This window comes from Diabrotica virgifera, chromosome 3 (assembly GCF_917563875.1).
Source record: "Diabrotica virgifera virgifera chromosome 3, PGI_DIABVI_V3a".
In the NCBI taxonomy this organism is placed as follows: Eukaryota; Metazoa; Arthropoda; class Insecta; order Coleoptera; family Chrysomelidae; genus Diabrotica; species Diabrotica virgifera.
This window is the reverse complement of record NC_065445.1, coordinates 37,917,797-37,934,420: the sequence shown is the minus strand read 5'-3', so window position 1 is coordinate 37,934,420 and position 16,624 is coordinate 37,917,797. Positions and strand designations below refer to the sequence as shown.

The 16,624-nt window shown below is 34.0% G+C and overlaps 1 protein-coding gene across 1 annotated transcript; it reads right to left on the bottom strand.

Annotated features, from left to right (window-relative positions):
• Positions 1–2,217: 2,217 nt before the first annotated feature.
• LOC114326034 (spermidine synthase) lies at positions 2,218–16,419 on the bottom strand. Its single transcript, XM_028274237.2, has 4 exons — positions 15,980–16,419; positions 7,194–7,392; positions 5,163–5,397; positions 2,218–2,549 (listed from the first exon to the last, which is right to left on the bottom strand). The coding sequence occupies exons 1-4, from the start codon at positions 16,108–16,110 to the stop codon at positions 2,239–2,241; spliced, it is 876 nt and encodes a 291-aa protein (XP_028130038.1). The 5' UTR covers positions 16,111–16,419; the 3' UTR covers positions 2,218–2,238.
• Between the last annotated feature and the right edge of the window lie 205 nt (positions 16,420–16,624).

Below are 16,624 nucleotides of genomic sequence, written 5' to 3'. Positions count from 1 at the left end.
CATATTGTTTTAAACGATCTCGAAAATGGTCGATTGTCTTTTGTCTTATCTGTGGATAAAATTGTTAAATTTGGTAAAGGCCGGCCCATTGAAATAATTTCTGACATTTCTTGATTTTGGCGCCTTGAATAAGGCATCTCGATCAAACTGCATATTACATCGTTTAAAATATTCATATTCGATGACTAAAGTTTTTCCACCAATAAAACTAACACACCTACGTTTCAACAACGTCAAATATTACTTATTTTATTTATGTATCAAATAATAATTTACTCTTCGAATAAATTGATAAGTTAACAATTAACCTCGCTTTAAATTTTTAATTATCTATGTAATCTAATAACACAATTCGTCAGTTTAACTTTAAATTATCCAAATTGTATTGAAACACAATAAAAATATAATGGACGACTGACAAATAACTATTCACAGATTTATTGGTCGTTAGTGAATTATTACTAAATTAATATAAAATTAAAATGCCATTCAATAGACCGATCTCAAATTTACCTGTTTATTATTCAGTTTTCGTAAACAGATTTAATTTGTCCTACCTAGTTTTATTCAATACTTAACCTACTAATAACAGCCAAAATCAAAAAACAATTATATAAAACAGTTTCACAAGACACAAGAGAAGCAACTGATAAAATTTTGGAGGTCCGGCTATAAGACTCTGTGCCTATGCGCCCTTTCAAAATCGTAGAATACGCGAGACCTGCAGCAGGCCTGCTCGCGTAAACAGAGAGAGATCTTTCTTCAGTTCGGTGTTGGCGTCGTTCTATTTCAGGCTACGTTTTCAAGTGCCTGACCCAGGAAGAATAGAATCTTATACAGTACTACTGATACTACAAGGAGCGTACAATAATTATAACTACGGAAAAAAATTTTTGGATATTTTTAAAAATAATTTGGATAATTTTTGCTATTTTATTGTAGGTATTGTGTCAAAATTTATAAATTACAATTTTGAAATAAGTAATTTATATTAATAATTTATATTATTGTACTACATTTGAAGAGGGTAGGCGGCGCCTACCTTGCCTACCCCGACGGGCCGGTAGGAAAGACCAAAACTTCTTATCAGCCGCTCTGTACTTAAGGTGTATATAAGTATCCGAAATTATTTTCAATGCCTCATTTTGGACAAAAAGTAATTACCATATTAAAAGTAATTAATATGTCAGTGGCAATTTTTTCCACGTCTTCACAAGCAAATGGATTAGACATGGATGTTACAATATCTGTCAGTTTCTTAAAATCAGCCAAGCGTCTTTCAAACTCGCCATGAATTACTTGCATCTCCGTCTCATAATAAATATAATTCAAATGGGCGGTTAACCTTTTTTTCAACGATAGAAAGTTGTTTAAATCCTTCTGTTCATTTGATTAATCAATAATAACAATTTGTTGACAAAGGAATGTAATGCGCTCATCATATCGATAATTGTTATTTTTACCCTGTAGTTCCAAATTAAGGAGGTTCAAATGATTTGCTAAATATGATACGAAAGCAAAATCACTGAGCTTTTCGTTTTGAAGTAAACTTTCCCCTCGTTCTTCTAGAAAAGAAATTATTTCGGTACTAATTATTTCAATCACCTCGCATATGTATGCAGAAGTAAATTAGTGTCCGCATCTTTTTCATTTGTATTTTTTCGTGAATCTCGATCGACTTCAAAAAATTTTGGCGATCGACCGGTCGATCGCGATCGACTCTTTGAGCACCGCTGCCTTAGGTGTTCTTCTAATTTGATGTAGGTATATACGCGAAATTATATCACGCTTCCTTGTCTATTTGGTTTTTAAGATTTTACCCTCTGTATCCTGAGATAACTTCCAAATATATAATCTTCTTGATAAAAGCTTATATAAGGTGTTTGTTATTAACTTAGCTTTTTCTTGGGCAGACTCGACCAACCTTTCTCGTCTTGTATTGAGCTCGCAAACTGCATGTTCTTTAATAAACTCCTGCCATTTTCCTTTGGCTACTTTGGCATTGAAATCACTCATTACAATAAGTATTTCTCGTTTTTAACAGTGTTTAATACAGGTACAACATGATCGTAAAATTCTAGTCCAGTCTTTCCTCTGTGCATAGACTTGTACTATATTCATTTTAACTTTTGATGTATAAGGTTGTAACATCAAGGGTGAAAAGAAATGCAGCAAATAATAGATTTCATGTCTTAACAATACAAATAAAAAGCAAGATAAAGAAAAACAACAATTTATTTATTCAGCTAATTCTCTTAATTCTCTCTTTACAAAATTTGGTAAAACAAAAGCAGCTGAATGCATTTCATCATTGTAAAATCTCAAGTTGAGATTATCAAGTTGCTCTTGAGTAAACTTGAATTTTGGAGTTCTTAGGTCATTGCTGCCATCTGTGGATGCCACGAGGTAACCAATTTGCCCATCGGGATAGCTTGGAATGGTTGAAAACCCATATCTTACTGTTTTAAAATGTTTGCGGCAATTGGTGAGGGTTTTCTTGACGTGTGGTAGATCAGACCAGACAGTTCCAGCTTGGCAACTGATGATACCTGTAAATTATTGTTTTAATATTAAAAGATGCAATATTCGTCATAAAGCAAATTACTGAGAAATTACTAGAGTATAATAGACCAGCATTTCTATGTCTGATTGACTTGAAGAAAGCATTTGACAGAGTAAAACTCAACGATGTAACTGTAAGTCCCCTAGATATCATAGAAACTATTTAAAACATCTACCAAAACAACAAAATGGAAATCATAGATGGACAACTTAAAGAACCTATAGATATAGGCAGCGGAATAAGATAAGGAGACTCATTGAGTCCTATATTCTTCAATTTAATCATGGATGAAATCATCAAAAACGTCAACAAAGGAAGAGGATATAGAATGGGAAACAAAGAAGTAAAAATTACTACGCAGACGACGCAATATTGTTAGCCCAATATGAAGATAGTCTGCAAAGATTAATAGTCCACACTATTGTACAACCGGCATATTTATGTTTCGTGGACCTTAAGAAGGCGTTTGACAGAGTCAAATTAGGGACGCGGTCCACTTATTGTAGTTAAGTGAGATACCTCTAGGAATAACCAAGCCAATCGATAATAATATCTACCAGAACAACACATTGAAAGTAAAAGTAGAAGAAGAATTAACTTACCAAACTGAAGCTGAATATGGCATAAGACAGGGCGATTCCCTGAGACCTCTGTTCTTCAACCTGACCATTGATGAAATAACAAAAATAGTAAGAACGAAAAAAGGATATAAAATGGGAGAAAACTTAAAATAATCTGCTATGCAGACGACGCAAACTAATATCTCAAAGTGAAGATAATTTACAAGGTATGCTGCACCAATTTGGTATAACCGCCAGAAAATCTAAAATTGGAACTATTCTCTACTTTTTATTCCCAAAAAAGACAAAGTGCATGGTTCAACAGCAAATCTACTAATAGGCACATCAAAGCTGGAGGGTCAGATAATTGAACAAGTGATTGAGTATAAATTTCTAGGCATCACACTATCTCCCACACAACCAAGGGACGTCAATAACGTCGAGGAAACGTCAGCTTTTGGTTGAATATATACACGTGTTTGAACATTACGTCGTATAAACGTCTTCTGTAGGTGATTTTAAATATGTACGTAAGATTAATGACCTTAAAATACGTTTAAAAACACGTTTTCATTTCAGACAGCCCAAATCTGACGTCACAAAAATGGGAGGAGCTTAACGAGTTAATGCGTATAATGTTAATGTTGTATATTGACGTTTGTAAACATAAATTGTCATAAGAAATTTTTCATTTATTGTTTACGTGCTTTGTGTGATAATTAAAGACTTTTCATTTAGATATTTAGTTGAAGAAACGTGTTAATTAGGAGATTTTTGTTCGTTTTTCTCAAGTGAGTTAGTTTAATGCAATAGTTCTTCTTGAAAACGGTTTGAGGTTATGTGTTTTGTTTTTGTTTTGGTGATTTTTTTCTGTTAATGAACTAATTATGTGTTATCGAGTTTAATTAAATTAATTTGTTAAACGGTTTGCTTTATAATCATATGTCCGCAAATGCTTTGTTTCCGAGATACGGGATGTTGCATTTTTTTCTTACAAACTGACGATTTATTTATTGCTCTAAAACTGATTGAGATATGCAACTGAAATTTGGTAGTTTTTAATAGGTAGTTATTGCACATTTTTTGACATACAATCAAGAGTTTTATATTCACCATTGGTGCATACGGGATGTATCTAAAATGTTTATACCCGTATGCACGCCAATGAATATAAAATTCTTAATTGTATGTCAAAAACTGCGCAATAACTATCTCTTAAAATCTACCAAATTTCATTTGCGTATCTCAACCAGTTTTAGAGCAATAAATAAATGGTCAGTTTGTAAGAAGAAATTCAACATCCCGTATCTCGGAAACAAAGCATTTGCGGACAAATATGTTTATAAAGCAAACGGTCATTATTTTTTCATGCAGAATTACCCCTTAAAGTTTGTTGCACTTATTTAGAAACACCCTGTATTGATGAATAACATTGCTAGTTGTTAAAGTACCTAACTTTTTTATTATCCAACATAATCAAATGAATCAAAAAGCAAAATGTTAAGAAAGCCTAAGGCTACAGTTGAGTTTTAATTTTAATATTTTATATACGCTACAATATTCCACAGGGTGTTCCAAACTTTGAGGAAAAAACACACTATCATTGTTACACCCGGTATACAATGACACTTATCTCTTTAGCAATAATGTTATTACATCGATATTCTTGAAGAATAAAGCTATAATATACTAAAAAAATCACTTAAATCGGACAACAGGTTTAGGAAATACGAAAGGTCAAAAATGTCCCATTTTTAAGGTGGTGCGTTAATTTTGACGCTTAGTGTATATATAAAAGCATGCCATCATTAATTCAATTTCTAAATATATTCTTCCATATATATTTATTTTTCTTAATATGTATGCGAGTTGGGCTGTTATGAATAGGATCGTATACAACTTGGTGTCTATGAATTTTGACGTTGCGACCCTGACACAAATTGTGGGGACATCTGGTGACTGTCTCAATTTGAATCAAACAAATTTTCCTATTGGGCTGACCAACTATCCCTATATAAACAATGCTAGCACATACTTACCATTTGGTTTAAGTGCTTCTTTGGCAAGTTTATAATACGATTCAGTAAAGAGATTCACAGCAGGTCCAATTGGATCGGAAGAGTCAGTTATAATAACATCGAATTCATTTTTGTGTTTCTTCATATATTCGAATCCATCACAGATCTTTAACGTTAATTTGGCGGAATCGAAACCTTTGGCCATGAAAGGAAGGTGTTTTTTGCTTGCATTTACCACTTTCTCGTCGATCTCAACCTGAAACATTTTTAAAAATTAAATAATCATTAACAATGGATGGATAGCTCAGGCGGTAGGATGTCTGACTTCCACGCAGAAGGCCAGGGATCGAATCCCAGCTCCGGCGAGAACATCTAGACATTTTAAAAAATTTTCAACAGTCTCTTTCAATTTTCAAAAATGTCTACAGGCACTAGGTCCACTCAGCCTTAATAAAATGAGTACCTTGTGTAAAACCAGGGGTAATATTAATAAGCAGTTAAAGCGTTGCACTGGTCCTGTTACCTTCCTCGTACATCTTAGACCCAAAAGATAGCTGAAATATTTAATGACATAAAGGCAGGAAAAATACCGGCAGAGTGGCTCAAATCTGAGTTCGTACCGTTGCCCAAAAAACAGGAGCAAAAATTTGTAAAGACCATAAGCCTAATGAGCCATCTGCACAAACTGTTGTTAAAAGTGATCCACAATAGAATTTACGGAAAATGTGAAGAACAAATTGAGCCCAATCAGTTTGGATTTGTGAACGCCGTTGGTACGAGGGAGGCTTTATAGCATTCAGATGTTGTTACAGAAATGTCGAGATGTCAGATGCGATGTTTTTGCATGCCTGATTGACTACAAGAAGGCTTTCGGTAGAGTCGGGCATGAACAAATGATGGAAGTGCTGAAGAGGACAGGGATTGACCGAAGAGACCTGAAAATAATAGCTAACCTGTATTATAATAATCAATCAGCAGTGCTCCGAATAGATGGAAAATATACAGACCCGGTCAAAATCTTAAGGGGAGTGAGACGGGGATGCATAATTTCACCGCTGATATTCAATCTGTACTAAGAGCACATTTTTGAAGAGCCTCTAAAAGATATTGATGAAGGCATCTCAATACATGGAGTGCTCAGAAACAAGTATACAATATGGACTAGATATAAACACCAGCAAAACCAAACTAATGATCATCAGCAAGCAAAACATAACTGGAGCAAACCTGTATCTGAACCAAATGAGCATTGAACGTGTCTCAAAATACAACTACTTGGGAACTATAATGAATGAGTCGTGGAACAATACTCAAGAAATTAGGTGCCACATTAGAAAGGCAAAAAGTGCATTCTTAACTATGAGTTCTGTGTTCAAGAGCCATGACCTCACCCTAAAAACAAAAATAAGGCTCCTTAAATGTTAAGTGTACTCATTGCTTCTATACGGAATATAAACGTGGACACTGAAGACGGAAACTCTATCGAAACTTCAGGCTTTGAGCTATGGTTGTACAGAAGGATCCTGAAGATAACATGGACAGACAAAGTCACCAATGAAGAAGTACTACGGAGGATGAACCCAACCGCAGATTTAGTCAACATCGTGAAGGGCCGTAAGCTGCAGTACTTGGGACAGTAAGTCTTACAATGAAGAAGTACTACGTAGGATGAACACAACCGCAAATTTAGTCAACATCGTGAAGGGCCGTAAGCTGCAGTACTTGGGACATATAATGAAAAATCAAGGCAGATACGAGCTACTCCAATGCATTTACAAGATAAAATGTAAGGAAAAAGGGTCCCAGGAGGAAGAAGACTATCCTGGTTTGTTAATCTGAGAGCATGGTAGAAAGAAATCAACACAACTATTCCGTATAGCAACCAACAAAGTCACCATAGCCAGAATGATCGCCAACGTTCGGAACGGACAGGCACCCTAAGAAGAAAAAGAGATCGCAGAGTATCCTGCTATAATCCAAAAGCCGCAAGTATAGAAGGGAGACTATTATTATCAATAATCATTAACATCATAGTACTCAATTCCAAGTTACCTGAACAATTTCCTTAACAAGTGGATGCTTCTGAACTTCCCTAGCTACTCCACCATCTCCACCTCCAACAATAAGAACTCTTTGGGGATTATCATGGCAGCATAAAGCTAGGAATGTTAGCATTTCTTGGTACGAAAATTCATCCTTTTGGGTACATTGTATTATTCCATCCAGCACCAAAGCAGTTCCATTGTTAGTTCTAAAAATTATTATTGTTTTAATTTTGTATTACAAAACGAGGAAGACATTAATTTAACAAAACTAGGACATAGTAATTGTGTGTCAAAAGAATTTAATATTTAATCATACTGTATTATTAAATACCGAGGTATTTTTTAAGTAGCTAAATAATTCTCTACATAAAAAAGAAAAAACTGATATACCATAGCTTATTAATTTGTATGTATTGTAGATTAAAAATATTAATCACCCCATTTATTTATAATGTGGTTCCGCTACTGGATGATGTTCGCGGATGAATTCGTGTTTTGAGCTTGACATTGACAAGCTCCTAGGAGACCAAGCGATGACTACTCAACCGATCATCCGATTAATTTAAGTGTTCACATATCAATGCCAAATACATTTAATTCAAAAACATAACATAAAGTCTGTATTTTCCGTACAAAACAAAGCCTAATATTTATTCATACATAACTGAATAATTATTTCACGACTAGTTATATCATAAATGAACAGAAATTAACCATATAAAACCATTATAACAACGGATTTTCCCACAGCTTTATTGATCATTTTGATTTATTTATGTTCCACAAAGAACGTGAAATGTAAAAAATATGAAAATATGTTTATATTGTATGTGGTAAGTCACAAGTCACAATTGATTGTAATGAAAATTAGTTTTAACCATAAAAATTTGCTATTTAATATATATACTCAGTGACAATAGAAGTGTTACACCCAGAAAGAATCATTTCTTGAACTTAGGTTTTTGGCAGAACAATGACAATTATTTAAAGCATGCTATGATCACAACATCAATGTTTTATCTTTTATAGGTTTTGTAGAAATAAAGTTTTATCTTTAAATTTGTGAAAAGACCAATTTATGGGGACCGGTTGGTGCAGAAATTTTTAGTTATTATTCCTGAGTCTAATTATTGTATTGAGTGTAAGAAAATGACTCGAGTTCCAAAACACCAACATTACCACTATTTTAGCGATTTTCACAGGGGTAGAATTATTGCCTATAGAGATATGGGTTTGTCGTATCGCGAAATTTACCGTCGCACAGTGGGGCAGGAGAGCTAAAAAGTTGGCATAAAATGAAAATACTAAATGCAGTATTTTCTGTCGCATTCATTTTAATTAAATAGTACACAATCCTGCGTATGATTTGGCATCATTTCTTTCCCATTAAATCCCCCTCCACCAGTTGCGACGCGTCGCAAAGGGCACATGGTCCCGTGTTAACAATGCATAGGCCGCGATAACGTGATTCGACTTACGTTTGATCCACTTATTTCAAGTGAAAAGTTAATTTACTAGTAAAATTGGCTACGGATATTTGATCCTAAGGAAAGTGACAATATTATTACAGATGTGATATAATAATTAAGTAAGTATAGTCTCTTATAATATATTGTTTAAAATTACCTGTACAAAATATCAAAATATGCATTTTTCAAAAATAGCAAGTGATTTGTTAGTGTTCCCAGACTGATCCAACTTTAATTTTGTTTTATTTTGAAAGATTGAGTATTATTCTTTAAAAAGTCATTTTAACTTTTTTCTCATATTTGCTCCTTTTTTCATAATTTTATTTTTTGTGAGGTTATGTTGACCTAATTAAATTGAATAACAATATATTCTAATTTTTCGTTATTTGCATAATTCAAGCATAATAATTCAAGAAAGTATAGTAAATTGAAAACAAATTAAGATGTATTCCACTTTTTGTTGATTAGTAGTGATCCACTGATCACAAGCAAAAGAAACATAAAAAGAAAAAATTAGAACACCTGCCAGTGGAAGCATAATATATAGTGCATAATATATTATGTTCAAATCTCCGAATGTGCAAGATGTTGACGTCACATCTGATGATTCTGATGATGATCTGTAGTTTAGGTTTTTCAATATTTTACCTACAAAATTTTATGTTAATATTATAAATATGCGGTAAATGGTTTTAAAGAACAATTTGGTTAAGCAAATTTTCAAAAATAATGTTAACACAATTGTTTTGAGATATAAATAATATTAGATAATAATAAATAAATAAGATATAAAATAAAAATGACAAAACTTCAAATATCATTTAAATCAATATCGGTAGTAACTACGGACATTCAGCTTTGAAAATTTTGAGCAAAACATTTTTTGAACAAGCCATCCTTCAAGGGAAAATATTTGTAAAGCGAGGCTCAGGAAGAAGAACATCCTGGTTAAAGAACTTCAGAACGTGCTTTAACAAACACCTGTGCAGCCTTTCCGCGCTGCTGCAGATAAAATAAAGATTGCCATGATGATCGCCAACATTCGTCACGGATAGGCACATTGAGAAGAAGAAGAAAACTTTGAAAAAACATCGTTTTTTTTGTACACACAACTTATAATATTTGAAAAAAAAATTGGCCATAATATACCGACAATGATTTAATGCCAACTTATGTTGTCTCTTGCCCCACTGTGCGTCGTGTTAATTATACGGCCATGGTGGTTATGCGAGTGAGTCGGGTGTGAACAAATAAAGGTAGAGGAACGCGATGAAGACCAACTGGTCAACCGAGGCGTACCACAGGGCGTCAAGATAGGCGCTTTAGACTCCTGGCTCTGCGAGACCGTTTTGCTACTACGCGTCAAATCGCTGACCAATGGTTTGAAGTAAAAGGTAGACTTGTTACTATACGTACCCTATACCGTAGCATTCGAGCCTTTGGACTGATTTCATTGCGCCCATGACGAGTGCTTCCTTTGTCTCCGGTGACTGCTGATGACTCACTGTCATCAACGTTTGAATTGGTGCAGAGAACGGCAGAATTGGGTGACAGAATGGCATAATGCAGCATTCAGCGATGAATCGTGATTTTGTTTAGGAATGCATGATGGTCGTAAGATGATAAGGCGCCACCGTGGACAGCGACGAGATATCGGGTTTGCTGTTGAGATGCATCTACACAGGACAGTTGGAGTAATGGCTTGGGGTGTTATTGCCTATGGTAGCCGATCAACTCTTTTGTTTATTCGAGGCAATATGACAGATGCGCGTTATATTTATGACATCTTACAAACCACTTTACTGCCTTATCTAGACGGCCGTCGAAACGCCTTTTTCAGAAAGACAACGGGCGTCTCCATATTGCTCGTCAAACTATGGATTTTCTCCAACAAACTGGCGTTAATTTCTTGCCGTGGCTACCCCGTTCACTGGGTTTAAATCCTATCAAACATGTGTGGAATATGATGGGGAGGAGACTGTCCACTTTGCACCATCCTCTACAGACTCTGGCACCGTTAATCCGTGAAATTCAAGTTGCTTGGAACGAGATTCCACAAGCAGACATCGATCATCTCATTTTGTCAATGCCTAGACGTGTACAGGATTGTATTCAGCTAGGAGGTCGCTAAACACTTTATTAATTTTTTTTGATTACATGTCAATAGAAAGTCTTGCAAATGTTATCGTTTCCTTCTTGATGAAAATGTACCATGTTGCCAAAAAATGAAGTTCCAGAAATGATTCCTTCTGGGTGTAACACTTCTAATGTCACTGAGTATATTTCTGTATTGCATATAGGTAGGTAGTTACGATTACTGAATAATTTACTGAATAATTTTTATATTATAATACTGTAAAATTGCAGTGTTGTACGGATTTGATAAAATGCCAAAGTCAAAAATTTTCAAAAAGTCAATGCTTGTCAAAAATTTCGCGAATGTTGAAAGATAAAATAAAACGATATCAAACTTTTCCAAAATGGTTAAAATTCATTTGAATGGTGCGCAAAAAGCAATAGCATTTGCCAAACTCAAAGAAGGTGGGTCACTAAGGCAAGATGCTGCAGATTTGAACGTGAGCCATATGTGGCTCATGTATATGTATAAATTAAAGCAAGTGGGCTGAAAAATTGTGCAGCTTCAAGGAAACCTTTTTTGACCGAGGATCAATAGAGGAGACGAGTTGCATTTTGTAATGAATTTATAAACTGTAAAGAGAACTTTTGGTTTAGGGTTGCATTTTCCGATGAAAAAGTATTTCAGTCATATAGCAATGGTCGAGTAAGAGTTGATAGGCCGAGAAATCGTAGGTATGATGAACAAGATAAGCATCATTTAAGAAATAGTGGAGGGTTCTCGGTCAACGTATGGAGATGGATAAGTGCTGAAGGTCCGGGCGTTTGTTGTCATATAGAAGAAAAATTAACAGGATTACATTACAAACATATTCTTGAAAACACCATGTTGTCATCGGTGATTCAGAGATTCCCCAACAACGACTTCATCTTCCAACATGACAATTGCCCAGTGCATACGAGTAGAATCGTTCGAGAATGGCTGGAGTTAACAGAATTAACAAAGAAACTAAATAAACAAAACATTAGACCACGGAATAGAATTGAATTATGGGAAGCAATTGAGCACATTGAGCAGGTATGGGAAGATCTTGTAGACTAACATGAGGGAATTGATGCTATCTATGAACAGAAGACTTCAAAGTTGTATTGACAATAATGGGGATTTCACCAAATACTAATGTCTGTTTATTATTTATCATTGCTTATCATTATATATTTAATATAAAATATGTTTAAAATTAAACGGATATTTTAAAACCAGACTTCCTTATTTTCGTTATTAAGACCATAATCCATTTTATTCAAAAAAATTTGTTTCTATACTTTCCATTTTGTTAAATTTTGTAAAATATAGATTTATATTATTTTAATTTTTTGATTTTAATTAACCTATTGTAGGTACACCACTGGTAACGTCACTTTGACGTGAAAGGTGCGTTTAAACGAGGTAAAATTAAAAAAAAATCGGCTTCTATTAGATACGTAAGCCTGTAAACTATTCGACGACCGTAACTGTACATACATATTATGATAAAAACCTACTGTTTGATGTTTCGATTTACACTACGGAAATTGTATTCAAAAAAGATTATTTTAAAAATTGTGCGAAAAGAATAATGAACAAGTTGTTAAAGGGGTAGGTGCAAAATCTTGGTCCAATGCTATTTAAATGCATTCATTTTTCGAATCCTGAGAAAACTAATAAACATTTTTGAAAAATTTAAACGCAGAATAAATGACTACATTATCACCGAGGGCCGAAAGTCCCTTAGAATAAACAAAATGTTTATTTTTAATGAAATATTTGAAATTAAAAATCACACTAAATTGTCCCTTTTTTTCAACCCTGTAACTCATTAAAATACACATAGTGTTTTCAGGGCTTTCGGCCCTCGGTAATATACGTAATCTTTCATTATGCGTTTAAATTTTTCAAAAATACTTATTCGTTTTCTCAGGATTCGAAAAAAATGAATGCATTTCACGCTTCAAAAATTCATAATAACGCAATAAAACTTGAAAATCTCTGTATTGAAATCATTTCAAACGATTGAAAAAGCTCGCGAACACTTGTGACGTCACAAAAGTATATTCTGTAATGACAGATCTCATGTCTCGTAGGTATAAAAGTATTCGCGGTGTGCAAGTACTTGGAAGGGAAACGAGAAACGATCGTGCGCGAGTCGCGGAGAAATATTGCAACTATCTTAAATAATTGATATTGTTATTGATATTGATTTAATTAATTGTATTTTGATTGCAGTACTGCATTTTAATAACTAATTTTATTTACTACATACAATTGTTTACGTTTGCATAACATAACCTGCATCTTATTTTTTCTTCTTATTATTTTTTTGGACTATGGCCTTGACAATTATCCAGCAACCAGGACTAATATAATTGGCCAATATAATTAAAAGTGCGAATAAAAGTACAAAGCGTAGAAATAGAGGTCGCTTTGCCGAACTTGCACGGTCCCAATAGAGAGTATAGAGTATAAACCATTATAATACTGGTGTTTGATACAGTTTTTGAAGAGATAAGATGAAGTAAATACTATAAATGTTTATTAGTACCATTATTTAAAAGTACATACAGCCATTAAAACCGCTAAAAATATATTTATTTGATTACCAGTCCATAAGAAACGGCGTTTAATAGGTGTAAAGTTACAACAAAGAACCGAGTGCCAGATACTATAATTACATTAGCGAGTCTCACCCATAGTATAGACATATTAAGGGTAGACAAGGCATACTGAGCAAAAAAGCGTAACGCGGAAGCAGTCGATCGGTGGTCTATCTATCTCTTTTAACCAAGCGATCCCGCGCATGTGACAGACAAAGATGGCTACACCACTCAATCCTTAATATTGGCGTTAGGTAACTACACTTCGATGCGCAGAGCGGCCCATACCTTGACTAATCTATTAGTTATTATATCTGTGGTCTAGCACCTGATTTAAGAAGAAGAAAGAGAAGATACAAATTACCAAAGAAAGACAGTTCTGGCCAGTGGCGCACACCCAAACCTCCCTACATGAGACACTATATTATACACGAAATTTTCGATTTTCTAAATCTGACTTAATTGAAAATTGGGCCAAGTCCCATCTTAAAGCTCAGGAAAAGACTCACCCATTCATATGTCAACCATCCAATTTCGTCCAAGGGTGTGGATTTTACGGCCCTTCTTATTTAGGGTCTGTTTTTCGTTCTCGTCCCCAAAACTCCCAAAAACCTCAATAATTTAAGTCCGGCCTTTGCGGCTTCTGATAGTACTGGTACTGATCATTACCTTTCCAACGCATGCTTAATTTTGAAAATCGTTTATACCATTCAAACGTTACCGAGCTCAGAAGTATGACTCAATTTTTATTTAAAAAAGGGAAAATGTTTGTGAATATGTATGTGTGTGGAAAAGTTAAACCGATTTGATTTTTTTTCTGTGTTTGAAGAGGGGGTCAGGGCCGATTCAGAACCGGTGTAGTTTGTGACTTTTGACCACCCATAAGCCAGCTATAGGACTTGGTAGGTACAAAACAGGCATATTTTTTGGGGGTATATATCTTCGAATCAAGAAGAGACAGGAGAACCGCAAATACATCAAATCAATAGTGCTGAGTTAAGCTTTCAAATGGTGTTCAAGCCGTCAAGATCAGACATACACACGGCTTAGTATAGCCGAAAAACTGAAAAACTAAACTTTAAAAATTTTGGTTTTTCGACAATTACTCAAAATTTCAACCTACGAATTGCGCCAATAACTGAGCGTTTATAGAAGGACTCTAGACGAATCTAATGGTGTATACCTCATATCCGGGAAAATTCGAATTTTTCTGTAAAGAAAGTATGATCAAATCTATTTTGTATGGGAAAAACGGTTTCTCAAGCTCAATAATTCCTGTAATAGCTTCAGTTATCATACTTGACCTTAGATCTATCAGATACTACTGGTCAATACGTTTCAAACTCATGTTTACTGATCAAAATCGGTTAAGCCGTTTAGAAGTTATTAAACTACAAAAGTATAATCCAATTAACGATTATTCCCGAAATGGTTTATGTAGTTGTAGTGGTTACGACGCTAAATTTGATCTGGCAACGGGCAATCCGACTTCATTTACCGGCCATCCCAATATTTTTTTTCAATCTATTTCGAATAGAAAAAAATCTAGTGTACATTCGATGGACACTAGATCATTTGGGAGATAATGCAACATAGATGACCATTTATAAAGCTCAACGTGTAATAGAGGAACATTGCATTCAACTTCATACATTTAATTTATAAATAACTTTGAAAAACTCCTGATACAAGAATAAAAAACCGCTAAACGCCGTAAAAATGAGTGGCGCATACAATATTCAAGCTACAAAAGATCTGATATGAATATTACGTGGCGCGAAAATGTATTTTCATTTTGATGCAAAACAAAATTCTAGTTTTGTTTTAAAATATTTTTCCATAATATTTGCTAAATTTGAAGCAAACGCGCCACAAAAGAGTTTCAAAATTCAACCTGTATCAAAGTTACTCTTTTGTGGCGCATTTACTTCAAATTTAGCAAATATTATGGAAAATCTTTTAAAATAAAACTAGAATTTTGTTTTGCATCAAAATGAAAATACATTTTCGCGCCACGTAGGTAATATTCATATCAGATCTTTTGTAGCTGGAATATTGTATGCGCCACTCATTTTTACGGCGTTTAGCGGTTTTTTATTCTTGTATCAAATTTATATCTAACATAGTATAAAAGAAAAAGAGAGAAGAAAAAGTTGCAGTCATGTTGCAGTCTTATGTGAATCCCGACTAAAATGTTAAGTAGTTAAGTGTCAAGAACAAATTACTTACAATGCAGTTACCACTTCCTGTTTGTCTTATAAAATAATAAACATATTATTGACATTGACCAATATTGGTCGGTTTTTAAAATTGACAAAAATATTTTTATTTCGTCATATCAAAATAATGTGTGTAAAATCATTAAAATTAATAGGCCAGTAAAAACACATTCAGAACGGTTGACTAGCAACTTCCTTTTCCTCATTCGGTCAGATGTGGATTGTTAAATTGGGATCAATTATTATTTCTAGAGTTAGAAATAACTAAAATTTCAAAGGGAATAAAAATAAGTAGTAATTGGATATACGTTTTTATGTAATTCTTGTATTTCCACATTAGTTTTTTAAATAATTAAAAACTGTGACAAAGAATGTTTAAAACAGTAGGTACTTACGATTCAAATATTAAGATATCCTGGTACTCGGATTTCTCCTTGTATAGAACTTCTTTTACCTTTAATGAAAAACACTGACCGGGCCACAGTTCGGAAATTTCGCTAAACCAACCATTCTTAACTTGATCCATCTTTAACCTTAAAACCGCTGTTTCTCAGTCAACGGTCGATTTTAAAAGAAAGACACTATCAAATAACAGTAACAAATAACATTGATAATATTTTCTAGCTAGTTTGTGTGCTCATTATCTAAATGATAAAGACCTACACGACATTAACGTTAACCAAGAGGGATCACCGCGATATGCAAGGTCAGCCGAGCCGACAAATCTATAACTCAATCAAAAAACGTAATGAAAGAAATGCTTTGTCTATGAAATCGAATATGTAATTCAATTATGAAACTTCTTGTGTTAGTTAACAATCAACGAATATAATCCTTAACATCATATATTTACAAAACAAATTCCATTGCAAAAGATAAATGGAAAATAATTGCCTTTAAAGTGCTGTTGTTGTTGATTTAAAAGGGGATCGAGGCATAGGCGTCGCCGTTTAGGGAAAAAATATATCCCAATAAGTTGTCCAATGAAGCAAAATCTATTGAAGTTTACCGTAGATATTTCTGATGATTTATTATGGTTA